The 15,532-nt window shown below is 33.9% G+C and overlaps 7 protein-coding genes across 7 annotated transcripts; 2 read left to right on the top strand and 5 right to left on the bottom strand.

The window, feature by feature from the left end:
* Positions 1-100: 100 nt before the first annotated feature.
* LOC124436217 (ubiquinone biosynthesis protein COQ9-B, mitochondrial-like) lies at positions 101-1,976 on the bottom strand. Its single transcript, XM_046986161.1, has 9 exons — positions 1,862-1,976; positions 1,585-1,654; positions 1,155-1,472; positions 1,003-1,081; positions 824-928; positions 698-749; positions 450-553; positions 322-375; positions 101-253 (listed from the first exon to the last, which is right to left on the bottom strand). The coding sequence occupies exons 1-9, from the start codon at positions 1,929-1,931 to the stop codon at positions 215-217; spliced, it is 891 nt and encodes a 296-aa protein (XP_046842117.1). The 5' UTR covers positions 1,932-1,976; the 3' UTR covers positions 101-214.
* Positions 1,977-2,016: 40 nt separating this feature from the next.
* Positions 2,017-7,105, bottom strand: LOC124436213 (T-cell immunomodulatory protein-like). The gene is made up of 20 exons (XM_046986156.1): positions 6,882-7,105; positions 6,494-6,575; positions 6,293-6,420; positions 6,140-6,191; positions 5,984-6,070; positions 5,775-5,881; positions 5,559-5,623; positions 5,396-5,483; positions 5,211-5,305; positions 5,028-5,127; positions 4,806-4,872; positions 4,629-4,722; positions 4,251-4,307; positions 3,683-3,788; positions 3,404-3,447; positions 3,203-3,281; positions 2,987-3,108; positions 2,781-2,860; positions 2,529-2,646; positions 2,017-2,342 (listed from the first exon to the last, which is right to left on the bottom strand). The coding sequence occupies exons 1-20, from the start codon at positions 7,069-7,071 to the stop codon at positions 2,283-2,285; spliced, it is 1,821 nt and encodes a 606-aa protein (XP_046842112.1). The 5' UTR covers positions 7,072-7,105; the 3' UTR covers positions 2,017-2,282.
* Positions 7,106-7,152: 47 nt separating this feature from the next.
* Positions 7,153-8,635, top strand: LOC124436220 (Fanconi anemia core complex-associated protein 24-like). The gene is given in 6 exon segments (XM_046986164.1): positions 7,153-7,480; positions 7,593-7,661; positions 7,664-7,881; positions 7,953-8,097; positions 8,175-8,206; positions 8,297-8,635. Coding segments are annotated over 6 exon segments (678 nt in total). The 5' UTR covers positions 7,153-7,338; the 3' UTR covers positions 8,369-8,635.
* LOC124436215 (WD repeat-containing protein 88-like) lies at positions 7,410-10,719 on the bottom strand. Its single transcript, XM_046986158.1, has 13 exons — positions 10,525-10,719; positions 10,330-10,440; positions 10,173-10,258; positions 10,035-10,098; positions 9,831-9,969; positions 9,630-9,762; positions 9,447-9,560; positions 9,260-9,330; positions 9,111-9,193; positions 8,802-8,870; positions 8,631-8,723; positions 8,263-8,552; positions 7,410-7,697 (listed from the first exon to the last, which is right to left on the bottom strand). Exons 1-12 carry the CDS (start codon positions 10,591-10,593, stop codon positions 8,451-8,453), a joined length of 1,134 nt encoding a protein of 377 aa, XP_046842114.1. The 5' UTR covers positions 10,594-10,719; the 3' UTR covers positions 7,410-7,697; positions 8,263-8,450.
* Positions 10,720-10,796: 77 nt separating this feature from the next.
* Positions 10,797-11,536, bottom strand: LOC124436219 (dynactin subunit 6-like). The gene has a single exon (XM_046986163.1). It carries the CDS (start codon positions 11,435-11,437, stop codon positions 10,868-10,870), a length of 570 nt encoding a protein of 189 aa, XP_046842119.1. The 5' UTR covers positions 11,438-11,536; the 3' UTR covers positions 10,797-10,867.
* Positions 11,537-11,583: 47 nt separating this feature from the next.
* Positions 11,584-13,207, top strand: LOC124436218 (calcium-responsive transactivator-like). Its single transcript, XM_046986162.1, has 6 exons — positions 11,584-11,755; positions 11,918-11,947; positions 12,024-12,070; positions 12,147-12,231; positions 12,317-12,485; positions 12,549-13,207. Exons 1-6 carry the CDS (start codon positions 11,705-11,707, stop codon positions 12,920-12,922), a joined length of 756 nt encoding a protein of 251 aa, XP_046842118.1. The 5' UTR covers positions 11,584-11,704; the 3' UTR covers positions 12,923-13,207.
* LOC124436214 (protein LSM14 homolog B-like) lies at positions 13,167-15,421 on the bottom strand. Its single transcript, XM_046986157.1, has 7 exons — positions 15,179-15,421; positions 14,918-15,081; positions 14,380-14,818; positions 14,121-14,305; positions 13,919-14,040; positions 13,577-13,856; positions 13,167-13,502 (listed from the first exon to the last, which is right to left on the bottom strand). Exons 1-7 carry the CDS (start codon positions 15,297-15,299, stop codon positions 13,464-13,466), a joined length of 1,350 nt encoding a protein of 449 aa, XP_046842113.1. The 5' UTR covers positions 15,300-15,421; the 3' UTR covers positions 13,167-13,463.
* Between the last annotated feature and the right edge of the window lie 111 nt (positions 15,422-15,532).

Genomic DNA, 15,532 nt, shown 5'->3' with positions numbered 1-15,532 from the left:
GCTAAAACGATGTGCAAATTGCACATTGCACACCGTTAATTTGCACACTGCTTCAGCTCTGTATGAAAGGTTTTAGTTTGGAAAGATCAACTAAAGGAAATCAGTTGTAACCATCTCCATATTCATAAATTACATGTAAATATATCCAAATATTGATTCCTTTTTCAATTTCTGCCAAAAAATACTGAGGAATCCGATTGCAGACAAAGCCATTTTATCTATTCCACCGATTAAATCCAGAGATATTTCTTGCCTGAATGAAAGAGAAAATGTTTTCACAATATGAAAAAAAATTGAAGGTGCTTTATATTCCTTCCTAACCAGATTAAAGGCGGCACAGGATAGGGTAAAAGTATCTTCTCTTGCTTGGCTCAACTAAAATACAAAAATACATATAACCTGCATTGCTTCACTTAAACAAAACAAATATGTAGATATAACACACTTACACTTTGCAAAAAATTACCAGTGTTTCGTATATTTGCAAATCGGCGATCAAGAAAGCTCCAAGTGTTCTCAAATTCATCTGATTTATCTTGCAACATGTACAACTCTAAAATTTTCCATAATAATTTCATAATAATGAACACCATTATTAATTAATATACTCCAAAAATCATAAACATGTAATGAGCAATATTCAAAATAAATGCTAAATCAGTGTCTTAAATAGCACATAAATATTATGTATACATACCTGTTGCCCCATAAATGGTGGCTAGGGATGCTCGTTTTGTATACCAGTTCAACTAAGAAAAGTACTTCAAACATAAAACACTTGTATTTTCTATGAATATGCCAACATTCGTAATATTCTACATACGTCAGTAGAAGTATCATTGGAATGGTACCATATATCATCTGTCATGTTTGCTACACTTTGAATGGCATCAACAGCATTGGATGGATAAGCCAATAAACCCATTGCCTACAATATATAAATTTCAAGATCATTCAGTATTATGAGCATAATATAAATTTGTAAGTTTGTAACTTCTTTACCTGTGGCCATGAGTCAACATAAGGAATCATCATTCTAAGTCTTACTTCAATTGCTTTTCTTATAAACTCACTCTGATCACTACATGTATGGTAAAAATATAAATTAGAAAACATGTTTGTGAATCAAATATCAACATAAATAAATCACATACAATATCTTTCTGTTTTCCTCTTCAGTCCGGCTATTCTCTGCTAAATAATGCCCAAGGTCTATATTGCATTTATTGATAAAATGTAAGACAAGGTCCCCTCCTTGTCTAGGAAATAATCCTGTAGCCATTGCAGATAGTCCTTCTATCCTTGCTCCTTCGGCAATAGCTTCTTCAGTCCAACCATACTTTGGTACAAATTGCAATGAAGCAGACAAAATTCGATCATGAATCATGGAATCATCCAGTCCTTCGTCTGAATATGTTTCTGATGAATTCTGGTTTGATGTACTTTCATCATTTTCAGATTGAGACTGTCCACTAGGTTGTTGAAAGAAAGCAAGAAGAACTAGATAATTAATGTATACATGCAACTCTAATTACAGGGACATCAATATATTTAATATTTATATAATTATACATGAATACGTACTGGCCATCTTTATCTATATTACTTCCATTGTCTTTACTGTCGTTGTGACAAACACGAACATTTTGTATGCCTGAATTTTACCAAAATAATATCCTCACAATACTGTAGACATAATAACTTGTGACTACATAACGTTTAGATGTAAATCCATGTAATTCAGTTATGCAACCACGATGCAACTATTGATAAACGACAAATTGGGTGGAATGTTCATCATTCATACCTTCTTTCACATGCCTTGAATGATAGAAAATAAGCTACGTTTATAAATACTCACCAGTAACGATGAAGCGCATTAATTTTAAAGATTTTGTAAAAGTAAGACGAACTTTATTCAATGTCGACATTTGATTGTCAATGTCTGTTTTGTTTCTGTAGGTTAGGAAATACTTCAAGTAATACAAAATCTTACATCTTGGTTCAGGAGAAACATTAGTGACGTAAGTGTACGTTTTATTTTGTGTTTTATTTTGTTTTGAGTGGATTATACAGAATACCCACATGGTTAAGAAAATTAGAAATAAATATAATACAAGCTCACACTTCTGGAAAAGTGAAGTTAAGCTACACTATGGGATAAATAATTTGGGATTTACAATTTGAAGCAATGCACGATTTAATCTCAGTTTGGTTCATTTCCTGAGAGTTTCCTCACTGCAAACGAGATCGGACCTGAGTTAAAATAAAACAGAGCATATTCACATGGCATCGAAATGAAATTTATGAGCGGCTTCTTGTTTCTCGCGACGATCTTCTTTCTACAAAGAAAAGCATATATCACGTGACCATTCTACACCAATTAACAAAGAAAAGCATATATCACGTGACCATTCTACACCAATTAACAAAGAAAAGCATATATCACGTGACCATTCTACACCAATAATAATTCATTAACGATTGTAAAGGCAATGCAATATCAACAACATAAAATGCCTACATACCTTTTCCTGCCAGTGTAAAATACCAATCAATGCTCCAATAAATACACAAGTAGCCAATAAGGCTCCACCAGTCATGAGAACCAGTTTACTTGGTGTAATAAGCAACAAAGAGATCCAACTGAAACAGAGAAGGATACAGGAGTTCATACGAAACAATAAAACAAAAATATTGATTCGGAGCTATTTAATAAAAAAATTATCTTAAAAATACATGGCAACGTTTATTCAATACAAAAGAAAAGTGTAACGTACCCATTGGGATCGTTAGGAGGATGAGGGATAATGATAACCTGTGAATTAGGGATAATCGAGGGCCATGTACGTACACGACGCTGATAGAGTAAAGAAAAATATTTCATTGAAGAAAGCATTTAATGATTATATTTTACATCAAGAATAACTTTTTAACTCTTGATAGCAAAAAAGTAACAGGCATTACGCTAAACGTTATAACCTACCTTCGAGGAACTTTGAGGTAGCCCAACAGTTAGTTCTTCGACAAAATTAGGAGTTCTTCCCAAACCAAAGATTGTGTAAGGCAGTTGAAGAGCAAAATACGCAGCTTGAGAAAGCTGAGTAGCTGTAATAAAGACGATAATGCATAGTTATACGTATTTTGTCCATTCAATAAAAAAGATGTCTAAAATGATGCTATATTATATCTATGAACTAACCACTTGCTTGTTTTGTGTCGCCATGGAGGCCAGTTGTCACATATTTCACAAAGGGACCAGCTTGATTCACACCGTATGGCTGAACAGAAAACTTATTATTTTTGGGCATATATAATTATTTACAAATTCGACATATGTGCGTACACTCAAATCTGGATTGTACAAACATAAAATATAAGAAAACAAAACATCTTACTATACCTTAACACCACTAGGACAATTTGAATAACAAGAACCCCCAACAACTATTGCAAAATATACATTAAAAAATTAAATATGGATGACAACGATGATGCATTATAACGAAAGCAAAACACAAACTATTTTACGCAGGGCTTAAAAAAGACAAAAATATGATCTGACAATTTTTTTTGTGGTTGGATTAGTGAACTTTTGTTTTCAAACTATACATTTAAGACCAGAGCAACAGAACGCTAGCCTTGAATAGTTTTGTATCCCGATAATATAAGCAAGACTTACCCATTACTTTCAAGAAACAAGTGTCTGAATATACACTATTTTTTATGCCGTGGGTTTGATAGCTTCCCGTGTCATTGGAGCTGACGACAAAAACATCTAACATTCCCTAAACACAGGAAAAATAACTTCATCCGTCATCAATGATATCTATCGTCAATTTTATCCGTCATCGATGATATCAATCATCAATTTTATCCGTCATCAATGATATCTATCGTCAATTTTATCCGTCATCGATGATATCTATCATCAATTTTATCCGTCATTGATGATATCTATCATCAATTTTATCCGTCATCGATGATATCTATCATCAATTTTATCCGTCATCAATACTATCTTTAGATGTTTTGCATGTACTATCCTTCATTAATAAGGTCTATCATACTATCAATAATAACTATCATACTATCTATCGCCAATAATATCTATTAACAATTAATTCCATCATCAATGAAAAGTTCTATCACCAATAATAATTCTCGCGATGAAAAATTTCGCTCATCAATGAAGCAAAAAGTATTGGTCGAATGTAAACTTTTCAAGAAATCAATTATAAAATATTTACGTTATCATAAAGATCAAAAAATGTGACAAAAATGGGATTCTTGATAGTCGATAAGGCCTGTAAAAAATCGTAAAAAATTGTCATTATCAATGTAGGAATAAAAATACAATGATACGAGCAATGTGGTGGTTCATTAAAATGAAAAAAAATAATGTCTTAAAAAAAAGAAATTAAGTCGAAGACAAGAAGCTGAAAAAAACAGTTTTTGCTAGTTGTAAACCTGTTTTAGTATTGTTGCTTCACTGTCCTTTCGATTTTCTTCCAAAATTATTACACAAAAATTATAATAATAACGCACGTTTTTCGTCAAGGTCAAAGCAGGAGATTTTACAATCATAAGACATTGTTGCTGTAAAAAAAATAAAGAGTTTTACTCACACTTCGCCGTATCACCATGTTGAACCTACCATTGTAACAGCCATTTCCTTTACACTTCACGTTATCCAACAGAATAACCTTCCTCTTGTAACCACTGCAATCAAGTTTTGTTAAACACCATTGAAAGTATAACAACGTGATTTTTTTAGAAGTTTTTGTTTTGGCAGTATACTGTACTTGTCATTATCTTCGTTTATCTCCATAACCATGGCTGCATCAGGATAGCCATCGATGTTATAATCTCCTAATGAACAAAAAAATTAAATGGGTGAAACAAAATTGACAAATGCCAACACTTTCTTGACGTTTAAAGCAATTTTTCTCTTCTGAAATACACATGTATCTCGTTGTTTTTCTACAAGTTTCAACTCTTGCTAAGAAATTAAAAATAAATCCTACCAATTCGAAGGGTCATCAATGGGACATGTTCCATCGTACGTTTTATTGAAAACTTCCACTTGTAATTCTGATTTTCATCACTAGGTAAAATAGTTATCCACTAAAATAGAAGGAATACGAAAAAGTTGATTTTCCATTATATCTTATAATATTCATAAGCACACAAATAAGATGCAGATCAACCTTCTTTGTAAATCTTGAATACACCCTTGATTTCACTTTGCTGCAATCATTACTAACACAAACTGGTAAAATGTGCTCAGTACGTCCATCTGAATCTGAAGGATAAAGAACAAAGACAGTAGAAAAAAAAAGCACAGATTCTGAGAGCTTAATATTAATAGAAGCAGGTCACATAAAAATTTTACCAATATCGGCAAATGTTGACTGGCCCACAACTGACACATCATCTGGCTGTGAATAGCTTTTTTGACCATCAAATTTCATTGTACCTTCCTAGTATACAATACACACATAATTTTTATCAACTTCAGGTTGAAATCAAAAAATATTGCCCAGATCATAAATAACCTTGTTCAACCAGACTTCATATTGTATTTGACCTGTTGTTGAGTTGTTGGTAGTGATGAGCATATCTACGATTAGAGAACAGATTAAAAATTATTTGTTCTTACAGCATCCAAGCAAGGTTGTACGTAGGGTAAAATCTTGTCTAAGCTTTAGTAAGATGTTTAACATGAAGTGCTCACTTTATAAAGAAAAATAACACAAATATGAGAAACATGCCTGGCGTGTAGTCTCCATTTAGATCCAAGAATGCACTAGACTGAGGTATGCTTAACTGCAGCAATGTTTTATTTTCTTTTGATGGAAACCGCCGACTAATAAATGAGCTGTAAAATATCATATTAAAGTAGTTATTGCAATGACTTTGAAAAATTCCAATCATATCATCTCGACATATGTTTACAATGGATAAAAACTGAAGGATATACTTTTTCTTTGCATTATATTGCCACCAATAGCGTTTTCCATCAATGACTTTATTTGCCAAAAGGTCAGGTCTTAAATCACCATCAAAACTTTTAACAATGAAGATGCATATTAGTAATTAACACAACACAATGCCATGCATATGACCAAAAACTCACTCCACTATGGCTGGCTGATCTCTTAAAGCATCTGGAATATAAACTGGATCATCTGTAAAACAGTAGAAAACTATTTGTCAGCTGATATTTAAAAAATGGTAAGAAAAACATTTACAGGAGCAATGATGATGCAATTTTCATCTATTTTCTTACAAAATCCAATTTGTTTTCCCTTGTATAATTTAACGTAAGTGGAACTTTCGTTGATGTATGATACTAAGGCATCCAAATGACCGTCACCATTAAAATCTCCAGGAATAACATTTGTTATAGAGACGCCACTAGTTCAAAAAAATCAAAATTTTCATGAAGTGATCATAAGATCTAACTGTCATAAAGCAATGTAAATGTCACCTAAGAATAATTGTTGCTTCTCTGTTTGGTTCAAAACGATCGTTTGATGAATCCCAAAGGCATACAACCACTTTACTTTCAACTAAATGCAAATATATTCATTGTCCTTTTTGTTCCTAACTCCTAATGCTCACTGATTGACATGTATTATACTGCCATCTGCAAAACTACAGCATCACCATGAAAGCCCTTAAGTAATAAACAGTTTGAAAAACAGACAAATGCATCCAATGAAGTGGTACTATTCTTGGCCTAGAACCTTCATATCCTGGGGACTGGGATGATTGGGGCAATCCAACCTATCTTTACTCTGTACGTTTCACATTTACAATTTTTATAACATTTATATTCACGTAAAAAAATCAAGTTACATTTGTTATTTTCGCACCTTGGCCATTAGAGATGAAAAATAAATCTGCATTTTTATCAGCATTGAAATCACCAAATGCAGCTAATATTCCATTGCTTTTCCACAAACCTACACTACTGGAAACATCCTCAAACGACGAGAAGGCAAAGTCAATGTAACATAAAAATAAAAAAGACAACACACTACACAATAATATAGAGACATCCATATTTGTCTTGTTTTGGCATTGCTCATGATTGGATACACCAAAATGACAAACCTATATGTAGAGATTGAACAAATGAATAACTCCATTAATACAAGCTGAAATTTTTGTGAGCTAAATTTGAATCTTTGAGAGAATTGAATAAGTTCACAAACCCTTCAAAATTGAATACTTTAGTGTACTTTGGTGAAACTAAACGCAAATTTCCATTTTTCCGACACATTCCGACAACAGTTCGTCACAGCCGTCACTGTCAGTTGTGGTTGTACTATGGCGGGCGATTTAAAGAAACAAAAACAATCGGGGAAATTAACTTCATCTCAAATTAATGCAAGGTCTTCTCAAGTTTTACCTGGCCATGTATTGGTAAACGAAAAATATCAAGGCTCCTTACTGGCAAAAACTTTAAGAGGTACTACATAAATTAAATTCTAAATTCGATAAAATATGTATAGTTTCAGGTTTTTAGTTTGCCATCCTTTTGAATGCTGAGTTATCTGTTCCTTCTTTCATATCATACATAGGCAGTGTCAACGTTGATTTTGAGAAAATGGGATATTTGGATTTCCGTCTTTCCGCAGACTTGGGTGTTCTATTTTGCGTGAGTGCGAGCTGATCTGTGAGACTGGCTACAAGCAAAGAATTGTAAAATTAGCAAGGATTCAAGTTGTCAGAGGAATTGTAATGTATGAGAAAACGCCAATGACAGCACAATATTGTGAACAGTTACAACAATTCACAGTAGTAACTATTGGTCTAAATCTATATCCAGTTCACAGTGAGGAAGGCGCTGCTAAAATGCTTATACAACTGGTGAAATCTTATAATTATGATTAATATATGGCAAGTTTGCAGTTGTAAGTGCAATATATCGTGATATTTAGGTGAACATAATCATGAATCCTCGGAGTAATTCATTTTTGATCAAGAAAACACAAAAACCAATGAATCAATCATTGTTGGCAACACTTCAAACAATCCCAGGTCTTGGAGAGAAGAAAGCAATTGCTTTGTTACAAAAATATTCAAGTTAGTGATGAGATCATTATCAAGCTAGCCTGATTTTCTATTTGAATCAAAGTAAATATTTCATATATTTTTTTTAGATTTAAAGGTTTTAAGTCAAGCTTCAAAACAGGTGAACACATATTGTGTGAGTTAAAATGTTGTGGATGAAAATGAATGTCGAGATACCTTACAATCTTCCCTTTTCTTAATCATTTACCAGGACGTGTCAAAGATTGTTGGGGAATCCTGTGCCCAAAAAATCCAACATTTTTTCTGCCATCCACCAAAATAGAAAATTTAATTTTTGCTGGCGAAGGGGGACACAAATGTGGACAGAAATTGCTGCTCCTAGTTCGATCTCAAAACCCAAATTCTTATGGTAAAGTTCTGCTTTCTAATCTGCAAAATACACAAAGCTTCCTCTTCTCTTCATTGTCCACTTGAGTGATGGAGAATTGTTTTTCACAGCTGTGACACTAAAGAAGTTGAAAAAAGACTCAGCTTACGTTTTAATGAATTAAGCAAGAGTAAATAAATTTTATACTGATGCAAACCTCAATTATTCTAAGTCCCATGTTTTTCTTGTGTTCAAGTATCACTGGTAGATGATTGAGATTTTCAATATTCCAAAGTCGAATGGTTTTATCCTTGTATAGAATAATGTGACAATCAAACCACTGTATATTTTTGTTGTATTGAATGTCATTGATTTCAATAACACATACCCGTGAACACGATAAAACCCATTTCTCATCTTTGCTGAATGATGCATCATTGACCCAACCATTATGACCCTACATTTTAATAAAGTAATTAATGTATGTTTATGATCGTAATAAAGTAAATGGTTTGAATCCGAGAGTATCGTTACATGTTTTTGACTCTGAAGATGACTACTGCTAAGGTTGTCGAAACGTTAGTCAACAACAACAAAAACAGTCCTTCTCAGGACTTTATTAACCTGAATGATCATCATTTTCAAACATGTATTTTTTATGTTAAGTAGGAATACAATATGACCATTAAATACTTGCCTTAAGTGAGAATTTTTCAACAGAACTTGGTACATCCCAAACAACAAGTTTTTGGTCAAATGACGAAGACACCAGCATTTGATCTACAACAATTAAATAAACTTGAAATCAAACACTCAATATGTTCAATGTACCTTGAAAAAAATTACCATTAGAGCTAAAGCAGCAAGAGCTGACAGAGCCCTCGTGACTTTTCTTTAATGCTACAGGTCCAGTTTTTCTAAATGAAAATGTTCATACAATGTTACATCTAGCTATTCAATAATGAACCTATTTCACATATTTTACATAATTTTACATAATTTCACATATTTTACATAATATAGCTGTGAAAACCTGTAGCTCCCAGATGAAACATCCCACAATTGAATATTTTTATCCCATGAAGCTGTTGCCAGTATTCGCTCATCATTAGAAAATGATGCATCTGATATTACATTACTGTGACCCCTACGGATGATAAGGTTGAATGTTTGCTCACAAATAATGATTTTTTCTATGAAAACATACACAAAATACCTTAATGTCAGTGTAGCTGTGTATTCTTTAAAAATTGACATATCTATTATTCTTGTGGTTTGATCCATAGATGTAACAGTGATTCGATGCTGTCTTGGTGAAAACTTACAACTTGTTATTGTGCTGGTATTATCTACAACAAAACATACAAAAGCCTAGCTTCATTTCAAAAGTATAATAAACGGTTATTTCACTACAAACATTTCAATTTCTTAATCAGTATCCCATCTTTTGCATTCCAAATGCAGACAGAAAAATCCATATCTCCGCCACTGACTATAAACTTTCCATCATTTGAGAAACTACAGCTAGTAATCGCTCCTTCTCCGCTTGTCTCCCACTAAGAATGATGAAGAGAAATATATCACTGACAGGCAGACTGAGTTTTTACAAATAAACCCTCACCAGTATTTGTCCAGTGGTAATATCACGCACAAGCATACGTTTGTCCCATCCACCTGACACAATACTATAAAAATCAACCTTATTTTACATATTCACATACCATCTCAGATAAATAAATTAAAGTCAAATTTTTTTTACGTTTTATTCCAGTGGTCTATATGACAATTACTGACGTATGATGTATGTCCATCAAATACACACAGTTGTTTGCCTGATTCAGAATCCTTTGATGTAAAAAAATGTGGATAATAAACTATCACCGATGTTTAGAGATCTTATTACAATACTTTCTTACCCAGATACGAACTGTTTGATCATTTGACGAGGACAAAACACGAGTATCATTTTCAAAATACTGACAAGAGTTTACGCTGTCAAGATGACCACGAAGTACCTTTATTTTAACCTAGAAAATGAGCAAATGTGGAATCTGCTGTTTTGTTTTCATACTTTGTTTTCAACATCGAATTTGACATCGTATATAGCCTACTTGTGCAAGATCTTCGTGTTCCCACGTCACCAAGTCTTTTTTTGCTGTTTGCAGCGAAGTCTCTAACATAATTTTTTACTTAGTTTTGGCTGAACGCCCGTAAAGTGAATATAACCAAAAGTTCTTCGAGTATGTCACCAATGGTTGCTAAGCGCTAAACCGTCGTAATTGGCATAGAAACCATATACGATGTGGGGGAGGGGTGGAAGAAATTAAAGAAAAGTTGCTTTGGTTTGGAACGTTTTGGTCCACATTTAATGGAGAAACTAGTATTCCTTGAGAGTGGTGTTTATTTTTAGATAATATTCTATAAGTTTTAAAAGTTACAATAAATTATTCAAATCTAACTCCTAGAACTTTTTTGAAGATGATGATAATTGGGAAGAACTTTGGCAAGAAAATCCAACTGCAACGTTTGTGCAAGTGGACGCTCTGACTGCAGGCGTCGTTCACAATCCTTGCCAAAGACGACAGTATTGCTGGCTAGTGTCTCATTTGTAGTTAGTTGACAGCTTGCACCAATTACACATCCATCGCTCAATATAACGTGTTTGCCAACCTTTGATTTACATTCAAGGATATTATTGTTGCCAACTTTAACCGCCTCACAATAACTTCCAACTTCGAAAACATTACTGTTTCCTATCTCCATAACTGTTGGATCACCTTCGTCGTTTTCGTCTTGATTTATAATGCAAGATTGCTCTTCTATAAGATTTCCATCTCCTATTTTTATTGGTCCGCAAAGAGCCAAAATACGAGCCTTTGGATGTATCACTGTTTTTGACCCAATAATTACTTCACCACGTATTTCAGCCTCTTTACATACGACAGAACCAGGCCCAATTTTTACTTTACTTTGAGAAACAGGAGATCGTGTAGTGTTTGCAGAATATCGATGGGTCTGAGACATGTTGAAAACAAAATAAATTTCGTTTGATTGCAAGAGGACGAAAAACAACGGAGATTTTAGCGTCACTGAATGTTTTTCTGGTACCTGAACACATGAAGTAAACTCATTTAGCTGTAATCACAAAATGCCGTGGTGGCCGTGGGCTCAACTTTTACAAGAACAATGGAAATTGATCAATGGAACAAGATGAAACCGATTAAAATAAAAAATGTCATCAAATTGTTTCGTCTACTTTCAGCGAGCTTTCGATGCAGAACTTAATCAGTGATGTCTTGGGCAAACAATAAAGCTACGGTGAATCCACAAATTGTCCAAAAGGTCTAAACTTTGTTTGTAGTATGCTGTTATTTTTTATGACGTAAAAAGTTCAAATGTGTGTAATTAGTCAATGCGATTAATCAAACCTGCACCGCGTGTGATTCTTCTCCATGAAGTTGTAATTTTGTTGAAGATTTCAATTATGATTATATACTTCCACAGATTCTTGATGAAAATGCGCAGCTAATTCAGGTATGCAATGATTCTAATTAATGAATTAGGTGTTCTAATTTGCTTCTCATTAAAAAAATTTGCCCACTGTTCTTAGGCAATTGTCGACTACCAAAACAAGGGAAAGGCAGCAGAGTGTGTTCAGTAAGTACATAAAAATAATTTTTTTTTGCCAAGTTTTTATTTTACCAAATACAAAATATTGTTTTGTACATTATAGGTATCAACAATTGTTGCACAAGAACTTAATGCATCTGGCCAGCTTCGTTGACTTAGGTCAAAGCATTCAAGGAATATTGCCTCCTGTATGTCTTTAATATAACCTAGCAATGGAAGAATTGATCAACATTCATTTCTAGAACTGACTTTTTAACAATTGAATTCCAACAGGTAGCTACATCTTCAACTGCAATGGGAGGACCTTCAGGGATCATGCCTGGCAATTTGATGGATAAAAAGGGAACTATTGGTTCACCTATGGATCAGGGTAATTCAGGATTGCCAATCACAATCAACTCACAAGTAGCAGCCCCAATTTCAAATGATGATATAGCTTTTGGTAAGTTTAATAAATTAATAATTTTGTATTTTCAAAGAGTTCAATGCAATGCTCTATTAAAAGGAATAAACTCAAGTATGACTTCATCAATGGGCAAAAGTCAAACCACAGCTTACCCAGGAAATGTGAACATGATGTCTCACAACATGGCTATTCCCAACTCGACAATGATACAAGGACAACAACAAAATTACATGTCTAACATGCATGTAACTCACCCAATGCAACAAGGTGCCATCAGAGGTTACAACAGACCTTCTGTACCAATGCCACAATCACAAACCCAAATAAGCCAAGCGTACATTGGAAATCAACCTACAACAGGTCAAACAGGTTTATCAGGAATGATCTCTTACCAACAAAGTAACCAGGCCTTTGATCCTTATAAACAAATACAGCACATGACGTCTGCTTATAACCCATATGGTACTCAATGAAAAATTTGAAATATTTTCATATCTGGAGGTTTATAAAAGATATGTATATTATGACAGAGCAATATTGTTAAAGTAAATAATAGTGAGAATATTTGATTATGAAATAATTTATTCCTACATGAAGTTCATAGAAAAAAAACAAAATGAAAAACATTGAAACAGAAAGCTATGGTAGAATTCGATTTTATTTGCAAATTGCATTAACACACAAGTGTAAAAAATTTCATTGAAACTGCATCGAGGATGAAAAAACATATAGTTTAATTAACAAGTGCAATACAATAACACTTCAATTACATTTATACAACCATCCCGTAAGCAATAATTAAATGCACATTTCATACACTATTTACAAATGTTAAACTTTTTAACAACAATTAAAATATACTATAATTATGTTACTTGGCCTGCACACAACACTTCTTCCGTGTCTTCTTCACATCAACTAATCACTTTAGGATAATATAATTCGCATCAAACTTGCAGCACGCAAACCAAGAGACACAAAAATTCAACAAGCAATTTGGTTAACTATTCATCATCAGCTTGATGTTACAACTTCTTTAGTTCTGTCACCATTCTAGGAATTAATTCACATCATAGAATTAGTAAATCTTCTGTTGTATTAAACAAAAATTAGCATTGTTAACACACCATCATGTTAGTAGTTTGATTGTTCTTCCAAGTTCCACGAAATCCTCTATTTCCACGGAAAAAACCTCTTCTTGTACCTCGATTTCCCATTTTATTTTGTTCTCCCCAATTTTCACCTTCCCTATTGTAATTTCCATGGTAACTACCTCTACCCCTGCCGCGGCCTCTACCTCGACCTCTCCCTCTCCAACCACGACCACGTCTGTTCCCACGGCTATATGATCCACTTACACCAAATGTTTCCACATTTAATTTTTTTTCTTGCTGCCACGAACTTGATCTGGTCAATACGAAAAAATGTCAATAATGAAAAAATCATGTTCAAAATATGACATTAAGTACCTCCTGGTTGAATCTGCTGGCAAAGGATCACTTGAAATAAAATCAAAGAATGACTTTGATTTGTCATAATAGATACCATCGCCGACTGGACTTTCAACCTCAACTTCATTCTCTATTATAACCTAAGACATTAAAATGATATATGAAATATTAAAATACACAGGAAAAGCTCAGAGAAATCTTAATTGTGTCGATGTCCTACCTCCTCGTCTTGATAAGAAGTTTTCATTTTTTCAAGTTCTGATTTCAGTTCAGATTCAACCTTTTCCTTATCAAATCTGGCATTGGAGCTTTCAAAGTCAAATTCGCCAGTGAATTTAGTTGGTTTTCCCTTTTTGTTATTGCCTGTTTTTTGTTGAGGGACAACTTTTTGGTTGTTAGAAGCACCTAGAAAAGTAAAAGTCAAGCTTGATCTTCATAACACATTTTGTTGATCAAATAGAATCAACTCAACAAATTACGTTTTGCTTGATCATCATTAGAGTTTGGATTTTTTGAGATTTCTTGGCTATTCCTTTTTTCAGTTTCTTTACTGGGCGCAATTTGGTTGTTTTCCAAAGAGTTTTTACGTGAACCAGATCTTCTTCTAGGCTTGTTAGTTTGAGTGGACTTTTGACTTGGTGGTAAAGGTGTCTGTGTTTCACTCTCATGAGTTTTTGTAGGAATAACTGACCCAATTGGTGCAACACTCACAGGTGGAGATGGGGTACGGCTTTGTACAAGTGGCACTGTCATGGGTGAGACAGTACGTCCAGGGTTAATACCTGGTTGGGGCACTGGTGAATAACCAGCAGGATTACTGTACCCATAGGGATGTGAAAAGTTGCCATACCCCGGTGGTACATAAGGGGTTGCATTGGTATAATGAGTAGGAGCAAGCCCAGAGCCAACAGCACCTTGCTACAAATGTTCACCAATTTTCATTTAATTGAACATTTGAAAAAAATATGAACATAAAAAGCAAGATTGAATATTAAATTCAAGAAAATACAACGTCACCTGGAGGATACATGGGTCTTGATTGACAGTGTTTATAGGTTTTGGAGCTTTTGATACATGCAAATCTTTAATATCACTGCCACGAAATACAATGTATTCATAGACTTCACTTCGTGGACCAACTCGTTTCTCAACCGCTCTATCTTCAGTACCGTAAGAGCGTACTACGAAAAATGTATAAAACATACCAAAATGACATTTCGCCTACATAAATGACATGGTTATAAGTCAAAACAAGCAAACTAATGACAACAAACCAACCATTCGCCAAGGTAACAGTAGAATCTTTCGTGTCGATAGACCACAAAATACCTTCGTACCTTATCTCTGCTTTGGAAACAAGACTGATAGTACTTCCTATATATGGAGTACCACCACTCATTGTGAATAAAGAACAAAAAAGCTAAAGGATTGCAAGAAAAATGTACGGATTGCTTTTGCTTCTGGTTCTTCCTCTCACTTCCTCTGCATTGCGAAGATTTCAACAATCAACATGGCTTAGTAGCCAGGTCTATTCGGCGTCATCCATCATTGCGTCATCTCGTTTGCAATGTAGTTGCTCCAATCAGCAACAAGCGCGCAAAAATGAATTCTGCGCAAAAATTCAAGAAAATT

Source organism: Xenia sp. Carnegie-2017, unplaced genomic scaffold (genome assembly GCF_021976095.1).
Source record: "Xenia sp. Carnegie-2017 unplaced genomic scaffold, XeniaSp_v1 HiC_scaffold_16, whole genome shotgun sequence".
Taxonomy (NCBI): Eukaryota; Metazoa; Cnidaria; class Anthozoa; order Malacalcyonacea; family Xeniidae; genus Xenia; species Xenia sp. Carnegie-2017.
Note: the sequence above shows the minus strand (reverse complement) of the source record. Positions and strands in the feature narration are given on the sequence as shown.